At 45.1% G+C, this 20,441-nt stretch overlaps 1 protein-coding gene across 1 annotated transcript in view; it reads right to left on the reverse strand.

Moving 5' to 3' along the window:
* Positions 1-16,659: 16,659 nt before the first annotated feature.
* Positions 16,660-20,441, reverse strand: part of LOC124595668 (pickpocket protein 28-like) — a 126,388-nt gene continuing 122,606 nt past the window's right edge. The window contains exon 11 of the mRNA XM_047134514.1: positions 16,660-17,374. Coding sequence (XP_046990470.1) covers positions 17,232-17,374 — 143 coding nt within the window. The 3' untranslated portion in view covers positions 16,660-17,231. The remainder of the gene's footprint in view (positions 17,375-20,441) is intronic.

Genomic DNA, 20,441 nt, shown 5'->3' on the forward strand with positions numbered 1-20,441 from the left:
TCTCCCATGGAGACGATCGTAGAGATGCTGGATGTAGTCCTGTGGAACGGCTTGCCATGCCATTTCCACCTGGCGCCTCAGTTGGACCAGCGTTCGTGCTGGACGTGCAGACCGCGTGAGACGACGCTTCATCCAGTCCCAAACATGCTCAATGGAGGACAGATCCGGAGATCTTGCTGGCCAGGGTAGTTGACTTACACCTTCTAGAGCACGTTGGGTGGCACGGGATACATGCGGACGTGCATTGTCCTGTTGGAACAGCAAGTTCCCTTGCCGGTCTAGGAATGGTAGAACGATGGGTTCGATGACGGTTTGGATGTACCGTGCACTATTCAGTGTCCCCTCGACGATCACCAGTGGTGTACGGCCAGTGTAGGAGATCGCTCCCCACACCATGATGCCGGGTGTTGGCCCTGTGTGCCTCGGTCGTATGCAGTCCTGATTGTGGCGCTCACCTGCACGGCGCCAAACACGCATACGACCATCATTGGCACCAAGGCAGAAGCGACTCTCATCGCTGAAGACGACACGTCTCCATTCGTCCCTCCATTCGCGCCTGTCGCGACACCACTGGAGGCGGGCTGCACGATGTTGGGGCGTGAGCGGAAGACGGCCTAACGGTGTGCAGGACCGTAGCCCAGCTTCATGGAGACGGTTGCGAATGGTCCTCGCCGATACCCCAGGAGCAACAGTGTCCCTAATTTGCTGGGAAGTGGCGGTGCGGTCCCCTACGGCACTGCGTAGGATCCTACGGTCTTGGCGTGCATCCGTGCGTCGCTGCGGTCCGGTCCCAGGTCGACGGGCACGTGCACCTTCCGCCGACCACTGGCGACAACATCGATGTACTGTGGAGACCTCACGCCCCACGTGTTGAGCAATTCGGCGGTACGTCCACCCGGCCTCCCGCATGCCCACTATACGCCCTCGCTCAAAGTCCGTCAACTGCACATACGGTTCACGTCCACGCTGTCGCGGCATGCTACCAGTGTTAAAGACTGCGATGGAGCTCCGTATGCCACGGCAAACTGGCTGACACTGACGACGGCGGTGCACAAATGCTGCGCAGCTAGCGCCATTCGACGGCCAACACCGCGGTTCCTGGTGTGTCCGCTGTGCCGTGCGTGTGATCATTGCTTGTACAGCCCTCTCGCAGTGTCCGGAGCAAATATGGTGGGTCTGACACACCGGTGTCAATGTGTTCTTTTTTCCATTTCCAGGAGTGTATAAGATTCTTGCATAAAAGGGCCAAATAGAATGCAATGAACCGGGCCTCGGCGGAAAGAAATATTCGCTGGACTCCACCGTTTTCAGCGACTTCGAGTTAAATTTTCCGAGTCAACATCATCAGGTAAGTTTCGTCGTCTCTATCATAATATTCTCTAAATGTGTCTGGTCTAAATCAGAGCGTAAAACTGTAAAATATTCAGCGTAGCAACGTTCTTAAGCCGTGTAAGTAATGAAGATCATCAACAGCTAGCTTTGGATATTTACAAGTGTAGTCATCAATGCTTTTACCGCTTAATATTTCCTTTCGAGTTTTTCAAAAAACTGATTCTTTCGATAATCTTGAACCCCATCAACGAGACGCTCAAAATCGAATGAAAAGTTACTTGAAAAATTGTTTTACTGTTTGAGATTTCCATTAGTTCGAATGTTCGAATGTGTGTGAAATCTTATGGGACTTAACTGCTAAGGTCATCAGTCCCTATGCTTACACACTACTTAACCTAAATTATCCTAAGGACAAACACACACATCCATGCCTGAGGGAGCACTCGAAACGCCGCCAGGATCCGTTTCCATTAGTGAGCGCGCGACTGCGCCAGCGCTGGCTACCAAGAGACGTAACACGTCGCTGACCAGTCGATGCGTACTCACCGAAATTGTCTTTCTTTCTAATCTATGTACCCTGTTGAGGCCCGATGACCAGCGTAGACGTGTCTGGAGACGCCGTGCACAGCGGTGGGAAACTGTCACTCGCCAAACGGCCCGATAAGGAGTGATGGTATGGTGTGTCATTTTATTTCATAGCAGGACCCCTTTGGTTGTTATCTGCGGCACCCTTATAGCACAACGGTATGCCGACGATATCCGTTTTGTTGTCCCTCATGGCGAGCCATCCTGGGCTTACATTTCAGCAGGATAGTGTCCTGCCCCATATGGTGAGAGTTGTCTTCATGCTTGCCAAGTCCTAACTTGGCCAGTAAGACAGCCGGATCTCATCCCAACTGAGAACGTTTGGAGCAGTATGAAGAAGGGGATCTCCAACCATTATAGGATTTTCAAGATATAGCGCGCAAATTGGACAGAATCTGGCATGATATCCCTCAGGAGGACATACCAATAATTCTATCAGTCGATGTCAAGCCGAGCAATTGCTTGCATAAGGGTAATCGACCTTGTGGAATTCTTTCTCATGAATTAATCACGCAGTTTCTTCTGAAATTTTAATCATTTATTTGTCTGTTCATGTACGTCACATCTACCGATTTCCGTCCCATTCGCATAATTCCTTAGTGGTGCGTCGATTTTCTTGTCTTAGAGTGTAAAAAATGAAATGAGCGTGCGGCATTGTTGGCCGGGAAGCCCCACCCAGGGAAGTTCGGCCGCCTGGTTGCAAGTCTTACTTCAGGTAAGGCCACATTGGACGGGCGTGTCGGTGATGATGATTGATGATGAGGACATCACATCACCCAGTCCAGGAGCCGAGAAAGTCTCCAACCCGGCCGGGAACCGAACCCGGGCCCGTTGCATAGTATGCAAAACCGTTACCACTCGGCTAAGCAGGCGGACTATTAGAGTATAGTTATGATTATTCGTTGCTACCCCAATTACATTTATTTTCGTGAAAATACCTTATTTTTTTAGTCATCAGTCTTCTGTTTGATGCGTACCACCACGAATGATTATCCTGTGCCAGCCTCTTCATCTCAGAGTAGCACTTGCAACGTTCTCAATTATTTTGCTGGACGTATTCCAGCCTCGGTCTTTCTCTTTAGTTTTTGCCCTCTACAGCTCCTTCCAGTACTATGGAAGACATTCCCTGAAATCTCAACAGATGTCCTATCACCCTGTCTCTTCTCCTTGTCAGTGTTTTCCACATACTCCTTTCCTCATCGATTCTGCGCAGAACCTCCTCATTCCTTACCTTATCAGTCCACCCAATTTTCAATATCCTTCTGTAATAGCACGCCTCAAATGCTTCGAGTCTCCGGTTTTCCCGTAGTCCATGTTTCAGTACCATACAATGCTGTGCTCGAAACGTACATTCTAAGAAATTTCTTCCTCAAGTTAAGGCCTATGTTTGACACTAGTAGACTTCTCTTGGCCAGAAATGCCCTTTTTTCCGGTGCTAGTCTGCTTTTAATGTCCTCCTTTCTCCCTCCTTTATAGGTTATTTTGCTGCAGCTTACGTAGCAGAATTCCTGAATTTCATCTTCTTTGTGATCACAAATCCCGATGTTAAGTTTCTCACTGTTCTCATTTGTGCTACTTCTCATCACTTTCGTTTTTATTCGATTTACTCTCAGTCCATATTCTGCATTCATTAGACTGTTTATTCCAATCAGCAGATCATGTAATTCTTCTACACTTCCACTCAGAATAGCAATGTCATCAGCGAATCGAGTCTTTGATGTCCTTTTACTCTGAATTTTAATTCCACGCTTGAATCTTTATTTCCATCATTGATTCTTCGATGTGCGGATTGAACAGTGGGGGCGAAAGACTACATCCCTGTCTTACACCTTTTTTAATGCGGGCACTTTGTTCTTGGTCATCCACTCTTATTATTCCCTTTTGGCTGTTGTACATATTGTATATTATCCGTCTCTCCTATAGCTTACCCCTATTTTTCTCAGAAATGAGGATATCTTACGCCATTTTACAATGTCGAACGTTTTTTTCCATGGCGACATATCCTATGAACGTGTCTTAATTTTTCTTTATTATTTAATTAATAATTATTTAATTAATAATTTAATTTTTCCATTATCAACCGCACCTCAGAATTTCTTCTCTGGTGTCTTTACCTTTCCTAAAGCCACACTGATTGTCCTGCAACACATCCTCAATTTTCTTCTCCATTCTTCTGTATATTATTCTTTTCAGCAACTTGTATGCATGAGCTTTTAAGCTGATTGTGCGATAATTCTCGCACTTGTCAGCTCTTGCAGTCTTCGGAGTTGTGTGGATGATATGTTTCCGAAAGTCAAATGGTGTGTCGCCTGACTCAAACATTCTACAAACCAACGTGAGTAATCGTTTTGTTACCATTTCCCCAAGGATTTTAGAAATTCTGATGGAATTTTGTCTATTCGTTCTGCCTTAGTTGAACTGAAATCATCCAAAACTCTCTTAAATTCTGATTCTAATACTGCATCCCCTGTCTCTTCTAAATCGACTTCTGTTTCTTCTTCTATCACATCAAGCAAATCGTTCCTCTCATAGAGGCCTTCAATGTACTCTTTCCACCTGTCCGCTCTCTCCTCTGCATATAACAGTGTAATTCCCGTTGCACTCTTAATGTTACCATCCTTGCTTTTAATTTCACCGAAGGTTGTTTTTACTTTTCTGTATGCTGAGTCAGTTCTTCCGACAATCAGTTTTTTCGATTTCTTCACATTTTTCATGCACCCATTTCGTCTTAGCTTCTCTCCTCAGTGACTTGTAGTTCTGTATTCATGTATTACTCTGAACATTTTTGCACTTTCTTCTTTCATCGATTAACTGAAGTAATTCTTCTGTTGCCCAAGGTTTCTTCGCAGTTACCTTATTTGTAACTAGGTTCTTCTTTCCAACATCTGTGAGTGTCCTTTTTAGAAGTGTCCATTCCTCTTCAACTGTTCTGCCCACTGAGCTATTCCTTATTCCTGTATCTATAGCATTATGCTACTTCAACCGTACGTCGTCATTCCCTAGCACTTCCGTATACCATTCTTTGCGTATTGATTCTTCCTGACGAACTTTTTAAGCTTCAGTCTTCTCTTGATTACTACTTCATTGTGTTCTGAATCCCTGCTCCTGGGTACGCCATACAATACCTTTATAACAATGAAAAAAAACTTGTAATATGTAGTCATCAAAACGATCAACGTTAAACACAACATAATGCAATAATTATCAAGCGAAACTACGTGAAATGTATTCGCAGCTGCGAATACGGACAATCACCAACTGTATAATGGAATTACGAGAGTGAAAATCTGCGCCGGACCAGGACTCGAACCCGCATTTCCCACTTATCGCGAGAGGTCGCGATACCATATTAGGCTATCCAAAGGCGCTCCACGGTCACAGCCAAAATTCCACATGTCGTCAACCATGTGTCTACAACCAGCACTCGTGCATCAAATGGTTCAAATGGCTCTGAGCACTATGGGACTTAACATCCGAGGTCATCAGTCCCCTAGAACTTAGAACTACTTAAACATATCTAACCTAAGGACATCACACACATCCATGCCCGAGGCAGGATTGGAACCTGCGACCGCAGCGGTCGCGCAGCTCCAGACTGTAGCGCCTAGAACCGCTCGGCCACTTCTGCCGGCTACTCGTACATCCATTATGTATAATCCCGTAAAGGGAGACATTTTGCTCGGTATCGGCGCATCGTAATTCTGAACAACACAGGCTCTACGGGAATACACATAATGGATGTATAAGTGCAGGTTGTGCACACATGGTTGACGACATATGGAAGTTTGTTTATAGGCGTGGAGTATGCTCTGGTAGCCTCACAGTTAGGCGACCGCTCGTAATAAGGGGGAAATCCGGGTTCGAATCCGGCCCAAATTTTTATTGTTGTCATTCCATTAAACAGCTGGTGGTTGTCCATATTTGCAACTGCGAATACGTTTCAAGTATTTCACAAAGGCTGTAACCTTGCATCGTAATTCTGAAGGACACGGTCATTGCAATATCGTACGTAGTCTTGTGGTTGGTGTCGCTACGGGATCAGATCAGCATATTGCCGTTGCATCGCTTTTACTACGTTGCACTCAGTTAACCCACGCACGAGGCGCTTATCAGCCAACTCTCTCCATACTCTTTCACTGTTAACGTACAACTAACACTGCCAGGAAAACATACCTGAGATAGGAGCGAGCAGTACTGCATGCTTGAAGGCGAAGAGTACAGTGGGCTTCGGTGTTATCAACAGCAAGTATCTTGAGTGAATGAAAGAGGTTTGTTCGCAAACAAAATACCCAATGCATAGTGACAATTTTTGCTGTCTTGTCCGGGTATTTTTAGGTGAAATGTAATTCCTCTGTAACGAACCACTGCAGACTACACGTCCGTTATCTCAAAAAAGTAAGAAAAATCTCAAAACAGCCACACAGATCGGATCCATCCTATATTACTTTTCAAATGATCGATTTCCCGATAGATAATACACAGTTGCTAGTAGAAATTCATTAATATCAGAGCCTGGTCATTTTTACGTTACGTCGTAAGAGTCACAGATAATATTCGTCTTTTGACAAGTTATTGGCAAGATGAAGCGATCCGATGGTAAAATTGTTTTTATAAATAAATGTCGTGCGACTACGGCCTCCCGTCGGGTAGACCGTTCGCCGAGTGCAGGTCTTTCGATTTGACGCCACTTCGGTGACATTGGGGTCGATGGGGATGAAATGATGATGATTAGGACAACACAACACCCAGTCCCTGAGCGGAGAAAATCTCCGACGCAGCCGGGAATCGAACCCGGGCCCTTAGGATTGACTTTCTGTGATTATGAAAAGATTTCGGAGTAGCAACACGCACTTTACTGAGCTAATGTACTTATTTATCGGAGTCTGAAACATACAAGAATTACACAAAACATAACAGCTAAAATTACAGTGCAGCAGAATTACATATTTGGTGTCCAAAGTTCTGCTGTCTGATTGGCTTTGTCATGAGTAGAGAACAAAACTTGCACAGCGTATTTTTCGGGAAGGGCGATGCAAATCACTAGATTTTCGACACCTTGAAGGATTGAAGTCAAGTCCAAACATTGAATTCACTGTCACCTTATTTTTCTTTTCCATTTCTGCCGCTACTTTTCTGACAACCGGAGCACAGAGGGAATTTTGGTTGTAGAAGTGGATCTTAAGCTACTCGTTACTGCTCGCTCTGTCTCCTCAGTTACGACATGAAACTGTTAGAGTTCTTCCAGACAAGTCCAGCGTACTCAGTATCCAAAAAGTAAAATTATGTCTGGAAGACATTACGATGTATTCTCCACGGTGAATTGTTGGTCTCGAGATAATGACGTTCCTAGTGCAAACCAGCTGCTTAGCGTCCTGCAGAGGTGCTAACTGAAGAGAGATAACAACGAAGAGCCAATGACACAACCCCGCAACCGAAAGGAGAATTACATGTACAGGGTGTCCCAAAAGAATTCTTCAGATTTGAAAAAAATATACAGTTTGTTTAGGAAATTCCCGTTACAAACTACTAGGACTTATAGAGGAGAGTGAGTACATAATATTTTGAATAGGAATCCATGTGCGGAAAATTACCGTTTCCGTTCTGTGACCGTTTCATATGTTTAATTCATCCACTTCTGCTTGAGAAACTGAATTAGGCGTGACGCAGTACAACTATTACGTAAAAATTTGAAAGGAAACATAACGAAATATCCATTTATCACTTAAGCACATTTGTTTGCTTTAATACTTACACAATATGTGTTTACATTAGTCCAAAACAAAAAAGAACCCAGCCTACGGTAGACACAGAACAGTACTGATGCATAATAATAGCGGTTCGATGTGGCGACCACCAACGTTTGTTGTACCTACGAAGCATGTTCTGATTCACACTCTCTATCTCACCTGGTGGCTCTACAAACTCTAGTACAGTGGCCACAAGTCGTACCAGCAGATCTTCAACTGTCTCTACAGGAATCTCGTAAATTAAACTTTGCCTACGACCACACAAGAAGTAGTACACGTCATCTTGTCTACCTTATTGCGTGCCAGGACAAGCAACTCTGGGCTTTTCTATTTCCCACAGCAGACGTGGATGCGTTACGAATGTGAACTGAAAGAGTCCTAGGACGGAAGCGGTACCTTTCCTGACATGATTTGGAATTTGTGGTAAGGTCTTAGGGGACCTAACTGCGGAGGTCATCGGTCCCTAAGTTTACACACTACTTAATCTAACTTAAACTAACGTACGCTAAGGACGGCACACACACTCTTGCCCGAGGGAGGACTCGAATCTCCTACGGGGTGAAGCCGTGCGGACCGTGACAAGACGCGTAAGACCTCGCGGCAGACACGGTTTCGTATCCAAATTGTTATGTACTCACACCCCTCCACAGATTGGTAACGGGAATTTCTGAACACTCTGCATCTTGTACCGGAATGAAGACAGAAACTTGGGGTATATTTTAACCTACGCGTAAGACCACGAACATCGAACAGTTGTGAAATCGGATGGGTCTTTTTGAAACACCCTGCATATCATTAGCTAGGTTGCAAGATTAAACCGACAAAATTGCCGAGCATTGTCCGGCGAAAGGATCTGCTGATCCGAGGGCTGAGGGGAACTCAATAAAACACTTAGTAAACATTAAAAATTATATTTATTATCGATAATTATAGTTTTCAAAAAAAATTTGTTACCTTTAATTTTTTGATAAAAGTCATTGCATGTTGAAAACTTCAAATTACAACGAATACATAATTCTGCTATTTATCGAAACTCAGTGTGTTTCTAGCGTCAGAGTCAAGACTCTCTCCGCATAGGCATTGCCGCATGGAACAGCCACTATTTTTTGATATTTTTTTGTCTTAGGTATTTCTCAGTTTAGGAACGTTTTCCTTGACAATGAGGTTGTAAACATAGAAACTTCATTCTGTAAATGTCCGAAATTTTTATTTAGTATGTGGATCTCTTCGTATGAACTATCTTTATCAACACCTTCTTCAACATCAACCACCTTTGATGCTTTACACATTCGTCATATGTAGGATTACTTTACCTACATACACGTAACTGAAAATCTTAAAAGGATAGCTTTCTCAATCAAATCACTTTTTAAGACAATATTCGACTTTTTCAGAGACTACGAGACCATCATTCTAGAATTTATTTCGCCCAGCCTTGTTTAGTTTTAACATTTATTGTTTAGCTTTTGCTACGAAGAAATAGTCATTCTTACCTGATTCAATATTCTTTTTTAATGTGATCATAACATGATATAATCGTACAGGATTAATATATTTGGATTCCAGAAATAAATTAATAACTAATGTACAAAATAAATGCAGCGCTCTGGATATCCACTTTCTTCATTAGCGACAAATGACCAAATAAGCTTATTGCCTCATTCTCACACTCTTGGCGGAAATACATTTTGATCGCTTTCCAATCAAGCAAAAGCCTCTTCACAGCTGGCAGTAAAATTACCCACGTGTTATATGGAGAAAAACAGCATGACAGTCTTGATTAACAAAAGCAAAGCACCTCCACTCCATTAGCATTGACAGAAAATTCACAAAAACCTTTAGCACAAGACTTTCAGCATCGAAAGATAATAACTTCAAGCAGTGTTTTGCTGCATTATGTAAGACGCGGAAAATGCAGTGAGCTTTAAGGATGTTTATTGACTTGATTTTGCAAGTCAATAAATAAATTAGAGATATGAACGGAATTCTAAAACTACAGCACCACACATATTTCGGCACCGAACACGGGGCTGAAATACCAAACAGTTCGGTAAAAAACTGAACACCTAGCGCCTCATATCATTAGCATTCGTCCTTTCTTCTTCATCATCATCATCATCGTCAGTCTCTCCTTGCTATAAAATGATTACCAGAGTATTTCCAGTTAATGATTTTATTTTACCGGCAGTATTACCATATCCTGTCATGCACAAATGTTAATGACAGCAAATAACATTCCATCTCGGCCATTTTAAATGTACTGGTTTTGAAGGGTGACTCTTTCATGTATTTTGTCGTGGAAAAATGCCTCAAGATGGAGAATTAATTATCCGAAACCAGTAGAATTTATTGAAAGAGACTGTGGCAGAGGTGGAATTTTATTTACTGCCTTTAAAAGAATTATTGTTGTTTATAACCGCCATGGAGACGTCACAAACGAATAAACTTAGGATTTTTCAGTGAATTCTATAGATATAGGATGCTCGCTACTATTTACCTTTCTAGTCATGTCTTTGTTGTAATCTAAACAAATTTCGCGTGTTTGTATACATTAGAGGTTGACCGACTTTTGCGTCCAGATTTTCTTTTGCAAGAAGCTTCTGTTTCTTCGTCATTTGTCGTGTGCTCTCTCAAGTATTGACTGTTTGGAGTTTTATGCAGCTATTTCAGTTAAATATGTCTGAGGAAGTGAAGTGCTTGATAACATGACTTAAGAACCCGACGGAATTTGGAAACTACGCAGCTGCGTTGAGCTAACCACGCTTAGTAACTCACAAGGGGAGGCCACGACTTTGGGATCACGCATTTACTTTAAACTTTGTACGCCTTCAGTAGGCCATTAAAGCAACATAATACGTAAGTAGTAGGAGCACTACTCTGGCATTTCCGAGAAAATCGCAGGGGAAGTTTTACGCGTCTGTTACGTAACTGATGTAGCTGTGCGTTGGTGCTGGACATTGGAGTTCATGGTGGTCAAGTGTCAGTCGGCCTTTGGCTGTGGTGAGGCGCGCACGCCTTGTTTGCGTGTCGCCTGTTGCGCTGCTTGCGAGCGAGCGCGCGTTTGTTTGGAAACGCGTAGCGGCTTGTCGCAAAGTCTGACTTCAGCGACCATCACGGCGTTTTCAATTACATTATCTTTTGTGTTAGATCACAAACGACAGAAGGCATCTGAAGCTGAACGTTTTATACGGGATGAAATACATCTCCAGCCATAAGTATTCTCGGAATTGATTTTTCGATCTTCAGTACTACTGTTTACATAAAGCTGGTGAATGACGAGTTGTGCGCCGACACTGTTCGGCGCCAAGCTAACTATCTCAAGTTCCGATACTCTGACGGACATAGAGGGACTGTCGTGGCTGATCACTCTGGTTTCGGCCTCCGAACGTTGCGGGTTTTCGAACTCCAGTTTGAAGTACCGTCGGACACTGTGGCGGTCGTCTTTAAACCTTAAGGCAACGTCGTCAGTCACGTGACTGACACGTGGAAGACGTCCGAAACATACCTTGTCCTCAATGGTGTCCGTCAGATAAAAATTGAACTACGAAAACATGTGCCTACCTACTTGGTTACTGCAGACTGCAGGGCTCTCGTCAGGTACGATGGCTAGCTGTTAAGGTTGTGGCCAGGAAGGCCATGCCCGTTCTGAGTGTCTCCGCCGATCGTAGACGTCGCTCTTGCTGCGGCGCCCACTGTTACGCGTCTGCGGCGGTGCTGCCTGCTACGCCCCCTCTGAATCAGTCGGTACCGGTGTTGCCTCCTCTCGACGATGCGATGGACGTTTCGACTGTCTCTCCTGCACCCCTGCCGGAGACAATACAACTGAACGGAGACCGTCAGCAGGCACAAGCTGTCTGTCCTGACCTCATGGTTGTTAGAGCTGTAACTACCTCCATGGCAGGGATACCTGCTGCGCCCGCTGTGAATCAGTAGGCACTGGCGTCGACTCGTCTCGATAACGCGATGAACGTTTTGCCTTTCTCTCCTGTACAACCGCCTGAGTCAGACCAACGGACGATGGCTATCAGCAGACTCAAGTCGTCTGTCCTGACTCATGGTTTGATCAAGGAGCTGTAGCGACTTCTGCTTTTCTGCCATCTGGCCACATGTCGGACGACGATTGCGTCCATCTGCACAGGTTGACGACCCTGCTAATGATGGTGTGCTGTCCTCTGACGCCCTGACACCTGACGACGCGACGTCTTTCCCCGCCTCCATCTTCAGTCAGCTTCCGCCTCCGGACACCGATCTTCCACCACCTGCGGCTGATGCGGTTGCCTCCCTTTCTGTGTCTGACGCTACCTGTGGGCCCACCTCAGATAATGTTCCACTGAAAAGGCCCAGTGACAGGTCTGTCTCCTCGGGCTAGAACGTCGATGCTCAAGATGGACATCCTGGGGTGTACAGGACGATGGACCCACCTTGATGAGGTTGGCTCCCTCCCCAACACAGTGATATGTCCTTCCGCAGGGGCCTAACAGGGAGTTCCCTGTGCTTCCCCCGTGTTTGAATCGCCTATTCTCCTGGCGATCACAGCTTTCCAGACTTATCGCATAGCCATGGTCAATGTCAGCATCATTCGTGTATGCCACAAACTGGCTTTGCTCCACGACATGATGTTTGCCGCGGATGCTGATGTAGCTCTCCTGCAGGAGGCACATGTCGCAACTTCCTGGTTTTACAGCATTGTTTTACAGTACATGTCTCTCATGCTTCTCCTACTGGCAGGGGGGTGGCGATCCTCTTACGTGACGGTATCCTCGCTGATGCAGTTGCCTATCTTCCTGATGCCAGAGGTATGGCTCTCGCGTTTAGTGACGTCAGGATCGTCAATGTCTATGTGCTATCTGGTTTGGGTCGCCGCCGTGAACGTTCCGCCTCCTTCTCAGAGACAGCTATGCCTCTCTTCCTGGATCGGCAGGATGCATTGATCATGGGAGGCGATTTCAATTGTATCCAAGCACCCAAACACCAACTACAAGGCTCGGCGCAACTTTCACCACGGAGTCCACCCACCGTTCTGGGTATATTTATTTATTGGTTCTACACTTTGTTATATATACTTACTATTATAACGATCCCTCTATCTGGTAATATGTTTTTTTCAGAGACTGAAGATGGTTCTTAAATAGAATCGAAACCGGTCACTCCAATAAAAATAAAAAGTTTCCATCAAGACTGTTTTTAATCTTTATATTTTAATTATAAAAATCGCTGATAATGGTTTCAAAAATTTTATACCACGTCACTCTACGCGGGCGGCGCCAGTGACAATTCTCCAGCATCTCAGCCTAGTGGATTCCTGGGAGCACGTTCATGGTGATCGTCGGGGATTTACGCTCTTCACTAACCATCCTTCCAGCCGACTCTGTCATGTTTACATCTCCCGCGATATTGTGAGTGGGATGCAGGCTGCTGAAATCTGGCCCATTGCGTTCTCCATGACACATATATCCGCCCCATCAATTTCTGCCACAAAAGGGTTTGGCGAGGCCGTGGACCATGGAAACTGAACAAGATCCGCGTTACTTCACCCGACTGCCGGCTGCTCATCAATACCACGTGGGCAGCTTGTCGTCGACGCCGTGATGCCTATCAGTCTGCCCTGTTATGGTGGATGCTCTGTAAAAAGCCTGCTCTCCGCAAGGCGTTGATTGGTTACGGAAGGGAGGTTGCGGCGTGGCGGCGACGGACTCAGAAATTTTATTTCACCATTATCCAGGAGTGTACTATGATGACGTATTCGCCAGAGCGCCAGGCGATGGTGAATCGTGCCAAGGCACAGCTTACATACCTCTCTCGCCGCCACCTTGAAGGAGCTATGGTCAGGGCGCGCACACACGATGGGTTAGTGCAAGAGCGTCCATCTATGTATCATGTCACAGCGGAACGACACCACTGTCGGAGGAATTTGATTAACGTTCTTACGACTGATGATGGGCAGACTTTTGATGCCCAACGAAGTATGGGATCTGCCCTTCACGCATACTATGTTAGGCTGTACTCTGAACAACGTCACCGTCCTGCCAACATTAAGGCGGTCTCCATGTTCTCCTTTGGCTCGGTTCCCGTGGATGCGACGATAGATTTGATTGTTAACGTCACGGAGGTCGAAGGTCATGACGCTATCCAGGCGGGTTCGATGAACAGGTCGCCTGGCCCTGACGGCCTCCCACTGGAGTTTTATCGGATATTTCGTCCTCTTCTTGAGCCAATGTGGACGAAAATTTGTCAGGACTTTATGTCAACTTTTGTGCCGATTCCAGATGGTTTCCTCGATGGTTTCCTCATTCCCATCCACAAGCCTCGTGTACCTCACTATATGCGATTACCGCCCCTTGGCGTTACTCAACAGCGATACAAAATCTTTACCCAGCTGTTGGCTGCACGGCTTAAACGGGCAGGTCGGTACGTGGTTCCCCCCGATCAAACTTCTTTGGGAGGTGCTAATAACATCCACATGGCCTTCTGCCGCTTTCGGGACATATTCGCTCTTGCTCACGCTCGTCGTATGCCTGGGCTTTTGGTAGCTCTTGACTTCAGCCAGGCGTTCGATCTAGTCGATTACGACTCCCTGGAATGGGTGCTCCGCATATAAGCTACCCTGATACTACCGTCGACGTCGTAATGCGTCTCCTACGTGGAGCTACGTCTCGTGTACTCTGCAATGGCCGTCTTACTCCTCCAATCTCGATCCGTCGATCAGTGCGTCAAGGATGCCAGCTCTATGCACTGTAATATGCCATGGTACCGTTGCTATGCGGCCTCCGTCAACACCTCTCTGGGGTTTCTCTTGTTGACCATGTATTCAGCTGCACTGCTTATGCAGACGATCTCATCATCGTTCATCGTAGCAGTGCTGAGGTGAGGAAGTCACTGCCATGGGTTACCATCTATGGTAAAACTTCCTTTAGCTGCCTCAACGTCCGCAAATCGAGCGCCGTGGCTGTAAGTACGGGACTTCCTGCGAACAGTGCTACTCCTTTGCGTGTAAGTGTTACTCTCCGACGCTTAGGACTCGATTTCGCAAGTTATCTACGATGGACAGTTGCGCTCAACTGTCGACGTCTACTTTACCAACTAGGAGCTGGGTTCTCAGATCACCGTTTACGAGCAGTCGATTTTCTGCAGCTGACACAAAACGTAAATGTATAATTGGCGTCACGTATCCCTTACGTGGCACAGATACTCCTATCCCACCATCCATGGCGCCCCGCATGCTAGCGGCATTGGGTTAGTTTGTTTGCCACGGCTTGCTGTTCAAGATAAGGACACTCACCCTCCCGCGGTGCAGCGGTGGTATCATGTGTCTTCCAGAGCGGTAGTCCTTTTCATTGGCTTTTATATGACGTTGTGGTGCCGCAGTCCTATGTTACTTACCAGCGTATTACTGGAGGCCTTTGCACCACATCTATCCAGCTATCGGATGTCCCTCCACCCTTTTACTTCCGCCACTCTTTCCTTGAACTGAGCTTTGTATGTACTGTTCTACTGTCAGCGCAATTGATATTCACGAAGGCGATCTGTGGTTTCCTTCAGAAGCACAGGTCACCGAATGTAGCTGAGGCGAAGATTCCCCATGTCAACTGGTGGGTCGTTTGGCGATCGGTGTGCGCTCCTTATCTTGAGACCGGGTGATGATGTTTGGTTTCTGGGGCGCTCAACTGCGCTGTTATCAGCGCCCGTACAAATTCCCAACCTTTACTCAGTCCAATCTGCCACTTTCATGAATGATGATGAAATGATGAGGACAACACAAACACCCAGTCATCTCGAGGCAGGTGAAAATTATCTTGACACTAACGTCCAGTCAGCATGGTACGCTACTGTCAATGGAAAGCAAGTCTGCCGGTCACTCTTCACAGGATTCACGTCGCAGACACCCCGTTGTGTGTCGACTGTGGTATTATGGACACAGACGAGCACCACCTGGTGTGCAGATCGGCGAGAGGTGTCTGGTTCTTGGTGCTACAGATGTTGTCCTGTACGACTCCTCATCAGATACTCAACTGCTCCTGTTTCCGGACGCGGGATACTTCCCGCAGGCGAACACGAACTCTGTAAAGTGGGTTTGTGGACATGCAGCACATTACTTGATTGCTGATGGTTAGAAAAGTATCCTTTACTTTTGGCAGTTCCTTAATGAACGTCATTGTGCAGTTATCCTCAATCCAAGATAAAGGCAATTTTTCTCCAATTTATTTTGCTGTGTCTTCCTTAACCCACCCCAGATCTGGGGTGTTCCTGTCATGAAGAGTTGATCCCCGCCTCTTACACACTCACAAACGATATATTCACTGGTCATCGGAATGTTCTTCTCGGAAAAACTATACGTTGATAGTGTCAATCAGTCTGACGTCTTGCTGCGCCCTCCTCACGCAATGCCACTTTCCTGGTATTCCGGGGTTATTAATGACAAAAATAAACAAAGAAAAGTATAAAAGGAAAGAAAAATAAATAAATAAACGATGTTCATTGTACTCCTACTCCGCGTTCCCTACGCTTTCCTTGGTTCCTGGAGGGTGGGAACGGGACATCAGTCCTCGGGTTACTAGCCCTGCCCACTTTGCCTCTACCCTCCCTTTGGGAGCCGGGAAGGTTCCTTGAGTTGTAGTTAAAAAAAAAAAAAAGTGTTAGCGTTTGAGCTTCGTAAGATGAACGTGTATGAAGTGACAGTTCGATTCCCGCTCAGACTTTCATTTTTGTAGTACAAGAGTAAAATTTGTGATATTCAAAATTTTGCACGTACACTATTTGTTGTTGCAAATTAGGAACGTCTCACCGTTACGCATGTTAACTGCCAAATGGGGCATGTCTCTGTGTACGAAGTAATTCCGGACACATTACCAGATTACATGTGTAAGGGATTTCGCAAATCACGACAGGCATCCTTTTCAGGAAAACTCTATGCGTTTATTCATGTACTTATCGATAGTTATAAATATGCTTGTGCTAATAATTAAATTTAATTTAAAGTAGTAAGTAGTCAAATAATATGAAATTCACTAAAACTTCAAGCAAATACATGCGGTTTTTTTTAAATTATGTTACATCTCAAGTATCATACAAATTAAATAATATTACAAGTGATGAAAAAGAATATAGATTAAAAGTTAAGTCGTTGCGGGTGTTGAACCGTTGGTTCACACACGTTCCAGGAAAGAAGCTTGAACGCTAATGACTTGACCACCATGGCCTCTATCGTCTGGCACCTACGCACAGGTACATCACTTACGTAATAAACGCGTAAAACTCCTCTTGAGATTTTCTCGGAATTGCCAGGTTAGTGTACCTTATTACTTGCACATTATATTTTTTTAGTGACCTATTAAAAGTGTACAAAGTTTGAAGTAAATCTATGATCCAGTGTCGTGACCTCCCCTTGTCATAAATAGATACAGAAAAGAAAGCGTGCAGCTTAGGTGCATAGTATTAAGTTTTTAATGGTCTGCAACTGCCTGAAATATATGTTTACATAAGACAAGACTGCAGTGGTTACGTAATATTGTTATAGGGCTTCGGCGAAGTTTGTGAAATGGACCCATTTCGTAAATGTTAAGGGTCGTGTTAAGATACGGAGTACATTTCTTTGGCCGCATTGCGCTTAGATGCAAAGGTGCAGCCAATCCGTATTGTGAAGAAGTAGATGAGCTCGACGAGGCTGAGAAGGCTGAAGCCCATGAACAGACCCAGCAGACCGCCGCAGTTTGCTGAAAAGAAACAGAGAGGGTAGTCAGGCAGCGAATTTGTTTTCTTAAACAATGCAAAAGTCTCATTTATTCCGGCTATTAGAAGCAATGAATTTATGATTCGAAAACATATGAAGGGAAAATCTTGGGTTAGATGACATCAGATATACTCCTTTTTTCCACGAATCCATCATGAGGAGATTCTCAAGGATGCAGAACACGTAATAAAACAAGAATATATAATATATATCTGAAACAAGACTGATTTACGACGTGTGTGAGAATAGTAGACTGACAATACTGCGAGCGATCTGGTAATGCTATCAATAAAATTCTTCTGGGTTTGAAGCAGCACTGTCATCCGTAAAATTCCGACGTTTCGGCGGCTGATGCAAGGCACCTTCCTCAGGATGTTTTGCTAACTGGTGAATGAGCACTAGTTTGGATACTTATATACTATGGATGGGTGCTGTCATTGGATGTGAGGGTGAGGAGGAAGGGTATTAGGAGTTCATTTTATTGGTCTTTGCATTGCGTGTTGTCATTGGCGGAAATTGGCGTTTTCCATTGGAGTTTCCTTTACTGCTTGCCATTGGTGGAAATCGGTGAATAGGAGACTGAGCGGCGGCTACAGCGTAGCGTTGTTTACTAACTGCTTAGTATCGACTAGGCCGCGTCTGCGCTCTGTGTACCCTCCACTGTTGTGGCCTACCGCGCGACTGTTGCTTTGTGAGATCTGTCCTTCCGCAAAGCTGTCACAGCTGGCAGCCAAGACACTGGAAGTCGGTACCCGTCTTCTCTATTCATATCGTCGGGTCGCTTGGCTATTTCTATAGCCTCTATAATCTTCCTCCTCAAACTAAACGGCTGTTTCGAGAGGCCCGCGTACTGGCTTTGCGGAAGGACAGCTTACGCAGAACAACAGGCGCGCGGTAGGCCACAGCAGTGGAGGGTACGCAGAGCGCTGACGCGGCCTAGTCGATACTAAGCAGTTAGTAAACAATGCTACGCTGTAGCCGCCGCTCAGTCTCCTATTCACCGATTTCCACCAATGGCAAGCAGTAAAGGAAACTCCAATGGAAAACGCCAATTTCCGCCAATGACAACACGCAATGCAAAGACAAATAAAATGAACTCCTAATACCCTTCCTCCTCACCCTCACATCCAATGACAGCACCCCTCCATAGTATATAAGTATCCAAACTAGTGCTCATTCACCAGTTAGCAATACACTCTGAGGAAGGCGCTTGGCAACAGTCGCCGAAACGTCGGAATTTTACAGATGACAATGCGGTCTCAGACCCAGAAGAATTTTATTGACTGTGACAACGGCCGCGTAAGCCTACGTTTACATGGTAATGCTGTGTTGTTTTACTCGTGTAGACCGCTGTATTCATCCCTTGCGACTTTTCAGCTCCATACAACCATCGCTAGATTTTTGAGAGCGCCTTAATTGAAGTTGTGTTTCTGTTGTGTATTATGAAAATGGAGCAGTGGAATTTAGAGAAACGTTATGCCATCAAGTTCTTTGTTAAACCTGGGGAATCCGACAGTGTGACCTTTGAAAAGCTGCAACAGGCCTATGGCTAATATTGTTTATCAAGAACGCAAGTTTTACGCTGACACAGCTAATTTTTGATAGGCCGAGAACACGTTGGCGATGAACCTCGCTCAAAATCAGACGAAAACGTCGAACATGTGCGTGCCCTTGTGAAATGAGACCGATTTTTAACAATAAGGATGACTGGTGACCTGTTCAACATTTTCAGCGTACATCAAATTTTGACCGAATTTTTGCACATGCAAAAGCTTTATGCCAAAATTATGCCGAAAAATACATAGCTGAATAGGACAATCGAAGAAATGTCTGTGTTGATAATCTTGAGAGGATTGTCAATGGTTCAGTCATGAGACCACACCTGATGAATCCTGGATTTTTGAGTACGAGCCTGAGACAAAGTGGCAAAGTGAGAAGTCGCCCACCGAGACATCTACTCGACCGAAAAAAAAGCTTCAGTGAGCAAATCAAAGATCAAAACAGTGTTGATTTGCTTTTTTGGCAGTAGGTGTATAGTGCATAAAGGATTTGTTCCTCCAGGACAAACTCTCCACCAAGTTTTTTTACAAAGATTTGATGAAAGGCTCAGGAACAGGGTGAATCGAGTGAGACTGGACATTGCAGACTATAGTTCAATTCTTTTATCTTGGCGGCTCGCGCATGCCCGCCCAGACGCGGGAGATTGCTGCATTGCCAGTTGCACACGACGCACGCGCCAATAGAAGCAGCGCCATAGTATAGTATAGTTCGCAAGCTTACGTTTAGGGGGGAGCGCGCAGTTCATGAAGTAAAGCTACCACGGCCGCATTAACCCTTTCGCTGCTACAAAGACGTGCTCCCTGCATTCCGCGCTGTGCGCGATTTTGTCACTGCACTCCTCGCCCGTGCAGACACATCGTGTTCCGACTGCTTTGACACTCTTATCATTCGATTCCACAAAAACTATTTGGCCCAAAAATTAGATTTTTACATGTCTTCTTGACTGATACCTTCCCCTCATAAATGACTTAATTTTGTTTCGATGTTCAACGCAGTTATTATGCAGCATTAAATATTGTAAACCATTGCACGAAATTTTGTAGAGTTTGCAGAGGTAAAAGTTGAGGGGGGAAGGTATCAGTCAAGAAGACGTGTAAAAATCAAATTTTTGAGCCAAATAGTTTTTGTGAAATCGAATGATAAGTGTGTCAAAGCAGTGGGAGCAGTGTACAGGCGAGCAGTGCAGTGATGACAAAATCGCGCACAGCGCGGAATGCGTGGAGCACGTGTCTGCAGCAGCGAAAGGGTTAATGAAGAGACAAAGCACTAGAAATTTCAAAAAATTGCATTCAAACGAATATAATTCGTGAAGTAATGCACTTCCATATTGTTTTCAAACAATGAAAATATTGAGCACTGCACGAGGCTTGAACTCACAACCTTTTGCATAGAAGCCCAACACCTTAACCATTATGATAACGCAGCTTGTCTACGCACAGAATGCCATGAGGACTCTAACATGTCACGCAAAGTACTGACAAAAACTGTTG

The sequence above is a fragment of the Schistocerca americana genome, chromosome 2, assembly GCF_021461395.2.
Source record: "Schistocerca americana isolate TAMUIC-IGC-003095 chromosome 2, iqSchAmer2.1, whole genome shotgun sequence".
Lineage (NCBI taxonomy): Eukaryota > Metazoa > Arthropoda > Insecta > Orthoptera > Acrididae > Schistocerca > Schistocerca americana.